At 31.7% G+C, this 12151-nt stretch overlaps 1 protein-coding gene across 3 annotated transcripts in view; it reads left to right on the forward strand.

Moving 5' to 3' along the window:
- The window catches only part of LOC129808704 (protein pangolin, isoforms A/H/I/S), a 134757-nt gene that overhangs the window by 115419 nt on the left and 7187 nt on the right, over positions 1-12151 (forward strand). Inside the window, exons 9-10 of one of the 3 annotated variants that reach the window (XM_055858487.1) lie at positions 1384-1534; positions 12068-12141. In XM_055858487.1, the coding sequence (XP_055714462.1) occupies positions 1384-1534; positions 12068-12141 (225 nt within the window). Of the gene's footprint in view, positions 1-1383; positions 1535-2120; positions 2518-12067; positions 12142-12151 lie in introns of those variants that run through there. The other 2 variants (XM_055858486.1, XM_055858488.1) reach the window with 2 other exon arrangements.

Genomic DNA, 12151 nt, shown 5'->3' on the forward strand with positions numbered 1-12151 from the left:
AATTCATAAGAAAGATTCTCGAATTTTCCGTGGAATTCCTTGAATTTTCCCTGGGAAATAAGCAGGAATTTTCTTACAAAAGAAGAGGCGTTTTGTAGTAAAAAATCCATGAGAAGTCTATAGGAAAACTTCTGAATTTTCCATGGAATATTCAAGCGAAATCCGCGGATGTTTCACATTAGATTTTCCATGCAAATCTTCCATGGACTTCCACTGGAAAGTGATGGCGGATTTCCATGGATTCTCCTAGGAACAATGTCATAGAATCAGCGGAATTTAATGCTAAATTTCCAATGGAATTTCCACGGCCATTTGCTATAGGGCTCTAACGATCATTTTCACTTTGAATCCCCTTAAAAAATTGGTCTTGACGTCTTTTTGCCGTTGGAATTGTCATTGGATTTATCCAATTGCCTGGATTTTGACCGGGAAAATCCAGGGAAGTCCGCGCGGGTTTTTTTAGCGAAAAAAAGAAAGAAAAGACAGTCTAAATCTGTCAAAAATCGCATTATGACATTAAGGATTTATTTTGTACTTAATTAAGCCTTGAATAAATACTTAAAACTAAGTAGTTATGTCCAACAACTATCGTATGACTCACTGATGACCACCATATGACTTCCTTATGACTCTATCTAAATGTGTTGTCTAATATTTGGCTCCCCATCTCGTATATAGCACAATAACATTTATTTTTTAATTGAAAGAAGAAAAAAAAAGAAAGAAAATACCAAGGAAACCCAGTAAGAAAATGAAAAATAAAATCTGTGGCGTGCGCAGACCAATACGAAGTTTATTTTGTTTATTTATTTAAATATATATTTAAATAAATATGTATTTAAATAAATAAATAAATAAATAAAATGGCAACAATGGTGGTGTTTGCTCAATTCATTGTTTGAAAAAAGAAATACAAGATGAAAGCAATTAAATTGTTTTTTCTCAGTTGCTTCTTCTTGAGTTTGGAGTCGGAAACTTCGTGCTATATTTGTTTGAAAATAAAAAAATAAATAAATAATTTCAATAAAGTATTGAAAATATTTTTGAGAGAGATATTGATTGATTAGATTTAGATCACAGCAAAAGAAACTTTGATATATATATTTTTTTAGTTTTTTTCTTTTAATTTTTAGTTTTCTAATTCTATTTTTTTATTTTAATTTGAATTTTCTTTTTTCATTATTTTGAAAATTAAAAAAAAAACAATTCTTTTCATCTGGGGACGCTCTGTCATAAAAAAATTTGTTTTGTTTTTGTTTGTTTTTCTTTTTTGTTTTTTTTTTATTATTTTTTTTCTTTTTGGTATAATACCGAATATTTTTGAATTTCGCTTTCTACTTACACAAATCCCCGCCAATTTAATTTGGGGGCGCTCCAACACAGTGGCACGCACTCGGACGGGATGAGCAGGCGAAATATTACGAGCTAGCGCGACGCGAGCGACAGTTGCACATGCAAATGTACCCAGACTGGAGTTCGCGCACCAATTCGTCGCGCGGCAAGAAGAGGAAGCGCAAAGATGCCACTGACGGAGGTACTTTTTCCTTTACAAAAAAAACAAATTTTTAAAAAAAAACAACAAAAAACAAAAAATAATATTAAAAAAAAATGATTTGAAGTTCAGTTGAGCCCAATTCTTTGTTTATCTTTAAAAAAAACTACCACGACAATTTGACGCTTATTTTATTTTTTTGAAAAAAAAAATGAACACATTTACCAAAATATATATATATGTATTTATATTTATATAATTGACATTCTGCTGATATCTGCCACTTCCTCAATCCCACCACTTTCCCTTTCCACCCAAAATATATTCATTTTTTTCTATTCTATATGATATTTGACAAAAAAAATATAACAATGTCTTGTAGCAATCTTGTAATATCTTGCGAAAACTTGCAAAACCAACGAAATTAATTTAATCAATAAGAAGTCCGGGAAATTGTCGGAAAAATGGAACATCACGAAGGGAAAATGTATCAAGAAGTACTCTACCATTTCCGACGATTTCCTGACTTTCTCATTGACTCTGTCTCTGTAGAACTATTTGCCAGTAGTTTTAGACTATGGTAACCAGGTAAATCAGCATTTATCGTAAGTTTATATTGACTTCTCAGAATATAAAATGAACAACTAGCAAATAGCCAACTTTTACAGCCTCGACAGACCTGATGATTAGCCGAGGGACGACTTATACAGGCCTTCAGACTTTAACAAAATCAGTTGCTGTTGAAGTATAATAGCAATAGCAATTACCTTAGCGTAATTATATTAGAAATAATAATTAAATTTCCATCATTCACCACTAAGCAGTCTTTCGGATTAAGTAGTAAGTGTCTCTAGAACATTACAGAAGATTTATATTTGCCAGTAAATCAATTTAACTTCACTTTCATCCTATTGTACCTCAAATGAATGGATTCGAAAATTGAAATTCACAAAGAATACTTGAAATGGTCCTACTAATTGATTTCCATTGCGGAATTTGCAAAATCTCGACAAAAAAATTTTTGACCAAAAAAATCGATAGGCTAACCCCTTACAGTTTTTTCAAAAAATCGAAAATCGGCCCTAAAAACCGTAATTCTCAATATTTCTGGATGAAATTCACAAAGAACATTTGAAATGGTCCTACTAATTGATTTCCATTGCGGAATTTGCAAAATCTTGACAAAAAATTTTTTGACCAAAAAAATCGATAGGCTAACCCCTTACAGTTTTTTCAAAAAATCGAAAATCGGCCCTAAAAACCGTAATTCTCAATATTTCTGGATGAAATTCACAAAGAATACTTGAAATGGTCCTACTAATTGATTTCCATTGCGGAATTTGCAAAATCTCGACCCAAAAATTTTTTGACCAAAAAAATCGATAGGCTAACCCCTTACAGTTTTTTCAAAAAATCGAAAATCGGCCCTAAAAACCGTAATTCTCAATATTTCTGGATGAAATTCACAAAGAATACTTGAAATGGTCCTACTAATTGATTTCCATTGCGGAATTTGCAAAATATCGACAAAAAAATTTTTTGACCAAAAAAATCGATAGGCTAACCCCTTACAGTTTTTTCAAAAAATCGAAAATCGGCCCTAAAAACCGTAATTCTCAATATTTCTGGATGAAATTCACAAAGAATACTTGAAATGGTCCTACTAATTGATTTCCATTGCGGAATTTGCAAAATCTCGACCCAAAAATTTTTTGACCAAAAAAATCGATAGGCTAACCCCTTACAGTTTTTTCAAAAAATCGAAAATCGGCCCTAAAAACCGTAATTCTCAATATTTCTGGATGAAATTCACAAAGAATACTTGAAATGGTCCTACTAATTGATTTCCATTGCGGAATTTGCAAAATCTCGACCCAAAAATTTTTTGACCAAAAAAATCGATAGGCTAACCCCTTACAGTTTTTTCAAAAAATCGAAAATCGGCCCTAAAAACCGTAATTCTCAATATTTCTGGATGAAATTCACAAAGAATACTTGAAATGGTCCTACTAATTGATTTCCATTGCGGAATTTGCAAAATATCGACAAAAAAATTTTTGACCAAAAAAATCAATGGACTAACCCCTTACAGTTTTTTCAAAAAATCGAAAATCGGCCCTAAAAACCGTAATTCTCAATATTTCTGGATGAAATTCACAAAGAATACTTGAAATGGTCCTACTAATTGATTTCCATTGCGGAATTTGCAAAATCTCGACAAAAAATTTTTTGACCAAAAAAATCGATAGGCTAACCCCTTACAGTTTTTTCAAAAAATCGAAAATCGGCCCTAAAAACCGTAATTCTCAATATTTCTGGATGAAATTCACAAAGAATACTTGAAATGGTCCTACTAATTGATTTCCATTGCGGAATTTGCAAAATATCGACAAAAAAATTTTTGACCAAAAAAATCAATGGACTAACCCCTTACAGTTTTTTCAAAAAATCGAAAATCGGCCCTAAAAACCGTAATTCTCAATATTTCTGGATGAAATTCACAAAGAATACTTGAAATGGTCCTACTAATTGATTTCCATTGCGGAATTTGCAAAATCTCGACAAAAAATTTTTTGACCAAAAAAATCGATAGGCTAACCCCTTACAGTTTTTTCAAAAAATCGAAAATCGGCCCTAAAAACCGTAATTCTCAATATTTCTGGATGAAATTCACAAAGAATACTTGAAATGGTCCTACTAATTGATTTCCATTGCGGAATTTGCAAAATATCGACAAAAAAATTTTTGACCAAAAAAATCAATGGACTAACCCCTTACAGTTTTTTCAAAAAATCGAAAATCGGCCCTAAAAACCGTAATTCTCAATATTTCTGGATGAAATTCACAAAGAATACTTGAAATGGTCCTACTAATTGATTTCCATTGCGGAATTTGCAAAATCTCGACAAAAAATTTTTTGACCAAAAAAATCGATAGGCTAACCCCTTACAGTTTTTTCAAAAAATCGAAAATCGGCCCTAAAAACCGTAATTCTCAATATTTCTGGATGAAATTCACAAAGAATACTTGAAATGGTCCTACTAATTGATTTCCATTGCGGAATTTGCAAAATCTCGACAAAAATTTTTTTGACCAAAAAAATCGATAGGCTAACCCCTTACAGTTTTTTCAAAAAATCGAAAATCGGCCCTAAAAACCGTAATTCTCAATATTTCTGGATGAAATTCACAAAGAATACTTGAAATGGTCCTACTAATTGATTTCCATTGCGGAATTTGCAAAATCTCGACAAAAATTTTTTTGACCAAAAAAATCGATAGGCTAACCCCTTACAGTTTTTTCAAAAATTCGAAAATCGGCCCTAAAAACCGTAATTCTCAATATTTCTGGATGAAATTCACAAAGAATACTTGAAATGGTCCTACTAATTGATTTCCATTGCGGAATTTGCAAAATCTCGACAAAAATTTTTTTGACCAAAAAAATCGATAGGCTAACCCCTTACAGTTTTTTCAAAAAATCGAAAATCGGCCCTAAAAACCGTAATTCTCAATATTTCTGGATGAAATTCACAAAGAATACTTGAAATGGTCCTACTAATTGATTTCCATTGCGGAATTTGCAAAATATCGACAAAAAAATTTTTGACCAAAAAAATCAATGGACTAACCCCTTACAGTTTTTTCAAAAAATCGAAAATCGGCCCTAAAAACCGTAATTCTCAATATTTCTGGATGAAATTCACAAAGAATACTTGAAATGGTCCTACTAATTGATTTCCATTGCGGAATTTGCAAAATCTCGACAAAAAATTTTTTGACCAAAAAAATCGATAGGCTAACCCCTTACAGTTTTTTCAAAAAATCGAAAATCGGCCCTAAAAACCGTAATTCTCAATATTTCTGGATGAAATTCACAAAGAATACTTGAAATGGTCCTACTAATTGATTTCCATTGCGGAATTTGCAAAATATCGACAAAAAAATTTTTGACCAAAAAAATCAATGGACTAACCCCTTACAGTTTTTTCAAAAAATCGAAAATCGGCCCTAAAAACCGTAATTCTCAATATTTCTGGATGAAATTCACAAAGAATACTTGAAATGGTCCTACTAATTGATTTCCATTGCGGAATTTGCAAAATCTCGACAAAAATTTTTTTGACCAAAAAAATCGATAGGCTAACCCCTTACAGTTTTTTCAAAAAATCGAAAATCGGCCCTAAAAACCGTAATTCTCAATATTTCTGGATGAAATTCACAAAGAATACTTGAAATGGTCCTACTAATTGATTTCCATTGCGGAATTTGCAAAATCTCGACAAAAATTTTTTTGACCAAAAAAATCGATAGGCTAACCCCTTACAGTTTTTTCAAAAAATCGAAAATCGGCCCTAAAAACCGTAATTCTCAATATTTCTGGATGAAATTCACAAAGAATACTTGAAATGGTCCTACTAATTGATTTCCATTGCGGAATTTGCAAAATCTCGACAAAAATTTTTTTGACCAAAAAAATCGATAGGCTAACCCCTTACAGTTTTTTCAAAAAATCGAAAATCGGCCCTAAAAACCGTAATTCTCAATATTTCTGGATGAAATTCACAAAGAATACTTGAAATGGTCCTACTAATTGATTTCCATTGCGGAATTTGCAAAATCTCGACAAAAAATTTTTTGACCAAAAAAATCGATAGGCTAACCCCTTACAGTTTTTTCAAAAAATCGAAAATCGGCCCTAAAAACCGTAATTCTCAATATTTCTGGATGAAATTCACAAAGAATACTTGAAATGGTCCTACTAATTGATTTCCATTGCGGAATTTGCAAAATCTCGACAAAAAATTTTTTGACCAAAAAAATCGATAGGCTAACCCCTTACAGTTTTTTCAAAAAATCGAAAATCGGCCCTAAAAACCGTAATTCTCAATATTTCTGGATGAAATTCACAAAGAATACTTGAAATGGTCCTACTAATTGATTTCCATTGCGGAATTTGCAAAATCTCGACAAAAAATTTTTTGACCAAAAAAATCGATAGGCTAACCCCTTACAGTTTTTTCAAAAAATCGAAAATCGGCCCTAAAAACCGTAATTCTCAATATTTCTGGATGAAATTCACAAAGAATACTTGAAATGGTCCTACTAATTGATTTCCATTGCGGAATTTGCAAAATCTCGACAAAAATTTTTTTGACCAAAAAAATCGATAGGCTAACCCCTTACAGTTTTTTCAAAAAATCGAAAATCGGCCCTAAAAACCGTAATTCTCAATATTTCTGGATGAAATTCACAAAGAATACTTGAAATGGTCCTACTAATTGATTTCCATTGCGGAATTTGCAAAATCTCGACAAAAAATTTTTTGACCAAAAAAATCGATAGGCTAACCCCTTACAGTTTTTTCAAAAAATCGAAAATCGGCCCTAAAAACCGTAATTCTCAATATTTCTGGATGAAATTCACAAAGAATACTTGAAATGGTCCTACTAATTGATTTCCATTGCGGAATTTGCAAAATCTCGACAAAAAATTTTTTGACCAAAAAAATCGATAGGCTAACCCCTTACAGTTTTTTCAAAAAATCGAAAATCGGCCCTAAAAACCGTAATTCTCAATATTTCTGGATGAAATTCACAAAGAATACTTGAAATGGTCCTACTAATTGATTTCCATTGCGGAATTTGCAAAATCTCGACAAAAAAAGTTTTGACCAAAAAAATCGATAGGCTAACCCCTTGCAGTTTTTTCAAAAAATCGAAAATCGGCCCTAAAAACCGTAATTCTCAATATTTCTGGATGAAATTCACAAAGAATACTTGAAATGGTCCTACTAATTGATTTCCATTGCGGAATTTGCAAAATCTCGACAAAAAATTCTTTGACCAAAAAAATCGATAGGCTAACCCCTTACAGTTTTTTCAAAAAATCGAAAATCGGCCCTAAAAACCGTAATTCTCAATATTTCTGGATGAAATTCACAAAGAATACTTGAAATGGTCCTACTAATTGATTTCCATTGCGGAATTTGCAAAATCTCGACAAAAAAATTTTTGACCAAAAAAATCGATAGGCTAACCCCTTACAGTTTTTTCAAAAAATCGAAAATCGGCCCTAAAAACCGTAATTCTCAATATTTCTGGATGAAATTCACAAAGAATACTTGAAATGGTCCTACTAATTGATTTCCATTGCGGAATTTGCAAAATCTCGACAAAAAAATTTTTGACCAAAAAAATCGATAGGCTAACCCCTTGCAGTTTTTTCAAAAAATCGAAAATCGGCCCTAAAAACCGTAATTCTCAATATTTCTGGATGAAATTCACAAAGAATACTTGAAATGGTCCTACTAATTGATTTCCATTGCGGAATTTGCAAAATCTCGACAAAAAATTCTTTGACCAAAAAAATCGATAGGCTAACCCCTTACAGTTTTTTCAAAAAATCGAAAATCGGCCCTAAAAACCGTAATTCTCAATATTTCTGGATGAAATTCACAAAGAATACTTGAAATTGTCCTACTAATTGATTTCCATTGCGGAATTTGCAAAATCTCGACAAAAAATTTTTTGACCAAAAAAATCGATAGGCTAACCCCTTACAGTTTTTTCAAAAAATCGAAAATCGGCCCTAAAAACCGTAATTCTCAATATTTCTGGATGAAATTCACAAAGAATACTTGAAATGGTCCTACTAATTGATTTCCATTGCGGAATTTGCAAAATCTCGACAAAAATTTTTTTGACCAAAAAAATCGATAGGCTAACCCCTTACAGTTTTTTCAAAAAATCGAAAATCGGCCCTAAAAACCGTAATTCTCAATATTTCTGGATGAAATTCACAAAGAATACTTGAAATGGTCCTACTAATTGATTTCCATTGCGGAATTTGCAAAATCTCGACAAAAAATTTTTTGACCAAAAAAATCGATAGGCTAACCCCTTACAGTTTTTTCAAAAAATCGAAAATCGGCCCTAAAAACCGTAATTCTCAATATTTCTGGATGAAATTCACAAAGAATACTTGAAATGGTCCTACTAATTGATTTCCATTGCGGAATTTGCAAAATCTCGACAAAAAAATTTTTGACCAAAAAAATCGATAGGCTAACCCCTTGCAGTTTTTTCAAAAAATCGAAAATCGGCCCTAAAAACCGTAATTCTCAATATTTCTGGATGAAATTCACAAAGAATACTTGAAATGGTCCTACTAATTGATTTCCATTGCGGAATTTGCAAAATCTCGACAAAAAATTCTTTGACCAAAAAAATCGATAGGCTAACCCCTTACAGTTTTTTCAAAAAATCGAAAATCGGCCCTAAAAACCGTAATTCTCAATATTTCTGGATGAAATTCACAAAGAATACTTGAAATGGTCCTACTAATTGATTTCCATTGCGGAATTTGCAAAATCTCGACAAAAAATTTTTTGACCAAAAAAATCGATAGGCTAACCCCTTACAGTTTTTTCAAAAAATCGAAAATCGGCCCTAAAAACCGTAATTCTCAATATTTCTGGATGAAATTCACAAAGAATACTTGAAATGGTCCTACTAATTGATTTCCATTGCGGAATTTGCAAAATCTCGACAAAAAAATTTTTGACCAAAAAAATCGATAGGCTAACCCCTTGCAGTTTTTTCAAAAAATCGAAAATCGGCCCTAAAAACCGTAATTCTCAATATTTCTGGATGAAATTCACAAAGAATACTTGAAATGGTCCTACTAATTGATTTCCATTGCGGAATTTGCAAAATCTCGACAAAAAATTCTTTGACCAAAAAAATCGATAGGCTAACCCCTTACAGTTTTTTCAAAAAATCGAAAATCGGCCCTAAAAACCGTAATTCTCAATATTTCTGGATGAAATTCACAAAGAATACTTGAAATTGTCCTACTAATTGATTTCCATTGCGGAATTTGCAAAATCTCGACAAAAAATTTTTTGACCAAAAAAATCGATAGGCTAACCCCTTACAGTTTTTTCAAAAAATCGAAAATCGGCCCTAAAAACCGTAATTCTCAATATTTCTGGATGAAATTCACAAAGAATACTTGAAATGGTCCTACTAATTGATTTCCATTGCGGAATTTGCAAAATCTCGACAAAAAATTTTTTGACCAAAAAAATCGATAGGCTAACCCCTTACAGTTTTTTCAAAAAATCGAAAATCGGCCCTAAAAACCGTAATTCTCAATATTTCTGGATGAAATTCACAAAGAATACTTGAAATGGTCCTACTAATTGATTTCCATTGCGGAATTTGCAAAATCTCGACAAAAAATTTTTTGACCAAAAAAATCGATAGGCTAACCCCTTACAGTTTTTTCAAAAAATCGAAAATCGGCCCTAAAAACCGTAATTCTCAATATTTCTGGATGAAATTCACAAAGAATACTTGAAATGGTCCTACTAATTGATTTCCATTGCGGAATTTGCAAAATCTCGACAAAAAAATTTTTGACCAAAAAAATCGATAGGCTAACCCCTTACAGTTTTTTCAAAAAATCGAAAATCGGCCCTAAAAACCGTAATTCTCAATATTTCTGGATGAAATTCACAAAGAATACTTGAAATGGTCCTACTAATTGATTTCCATTGCGGAATTTGCAAAATCTCGACAAAAAATTTTTTGACCAAAAAAATCGATAGGCTAACCCCTTACAGTTTTTTCAAAAAATCGAAAATCGGCCCTAAAAACCGTAATTCTCAATATTTCTGGATGAAATTCACAAAGAATACTTGAAATGGTCCTACTAATTGATTTCCATTGCGGAATTTGCAAAATCTCGACAAAAAATTTTTTGACCAAAAAAATCGATAGGCTAACCCCTTACAGTTTTTTCAAAAAATCGAAAATCGGCCCTAAAAACCGTAATTCTCAATATTTCTGGATGAAATTCACAAAGAATACTTGAAATGGTCCTACTAATTGATTTCCATTGCGGAATTTGCAAAATCTCGACAAAAAAATTTTTGACCAAAAAAATCGATAGGCTAACCCCTTGCAGTTTTTTCAAAAAATCGAAAATCGGCCCTAAAAACCGTAATTCTCAATATTTCTGGATGAAATTCACAAAGAATACTTGAAATGGTCCTACTAATTGATTTCCATTGCGGAATTTGCAAAATCTCGACAAAAAATTCTTTGACCAAAAAAATCGATAGGCTAACCCCTTACAGTTTTTTCAAAAAATCGAAAATCGGCCCTAAAAACCGTAATTCTCAATATTTCTGGATGAAATTCACAAAGAATACTTGAAATTGTCCTACTAATTGATTTCCATTGCGGAATTTGCAAAATCTCGACAAAAAATTTTTTGACCAAAAAAATCGATAGGCTAACCCCTTACAGTTTTTTCAAAAAATCGAAAATCGGCCCTAAAAACCGTAATTCTCAATATTTCTGGATGAAATTCACAAAGAATACTTGAAATGGTCCTACTAATTGATTTCCATTGCGGAATTTGCAAAATCTCGACAAAAAATTTTTTGACCAAAAAAATCGATAGGCTAACCCCTTACAGTTTTTTCAAAAAATCGAAAATCGGCCCTAAAAACCGTAATTCTCAATATTTCTGGATGAAATTCACAAAGAATACTTGAAATGGTCCTACTAATTGATTTCCATTGCGGAATTTGCAAAATCTCGACAAAAAATTTTTTGACCAAAAAAATCGATAGGCTAACCCCTTACAGTTTTTTCAAAAAATCGAAAATCGGCCCTAAAAACCGTAATTCTCAATATTTCTGGATGAAATTCACAAAGAATACTTGAAATTGTCCTACTAATTGATTTCCATTGCGGAATTTGCAAAATCTCGACAAAAAAAATTTTGACCAAAAAAATCAATGGACTAACCCCTTACAGTTTTTTCAAAAAATCGAAAATCGGCCCTAAAAACCGTAATTCTCAATATTTCTGGATGAAATTCACAAAGAATACTTGAAATGGTCCTACTAATTGATTTTCATTGCGGAATTTGCAAAATCTCGACAAAAAAATTTCTGACCAAAAAAATCGATAGGCTAACCCCTTACAGTTTTTTCAAAAAATCGAAAATCGGCCCTAAAAACCGTAATTCTCAATATTTCTGGATGAAATTCACAAAGAATACTTGAAATGGTCCTACTAATTGATTTCCATTGCGGAATTTGCAAAATCTCTGGAAAGTATTCAAGGAAAATACATAATGATTTTCTAATTGAAAACTTGGAGACTGAGCCGAAAGCTCTGGGCAATAAAATCAATTTCCGCTGAACATAACCTCATGAAATTTACGATAAATGCTGATTTGACTATTTGTATCATTAAATATCAAGATTTCTATTTAACATATCTGTCATTTTGATGGAAAACTTGATAAAAAATGTTTTTCTCAATTTTAAAATGAAGAAATCAGAAAGAATAAGCAAGATTTTACAAGATTTTACAACTATATTCCAATTTAGATTAAGTGTAATTTAGATTTAGAATTCCACCTAAATCTAAATCAAACTACCAAAAATAATGTCAATTTTAACATAATATTCTTTCAATCTATATTCATTTTTGTTTCTCTCTTCTTCTTCTTTTTTTTCTCTCTCCGTTTTTTGTGTTTATCAACAATTTAGGCAACAACATGAAGAAATGTCGTGCTCGTTTTGGACTGGATCAGCAGAATCAGTGGTGCAAGCCGTGCAGGTAATATTCTTCCT

The sequence above is a fragment of the Phlebotomus papatasi genome, chromosome 5, assembly GCF_024763615.1.
Source record: "Phlebotomus papatasi isolate M1 chromosome 5, Ppap_2.1, whole genome shotgun sequence".
Taxonomy (NCBI): Eukaryota; Metazoa; Arthropoda; class Insecta; order Diptera; family Psychodidae; genus Phlebotomus; species Phlebotomus papatasi.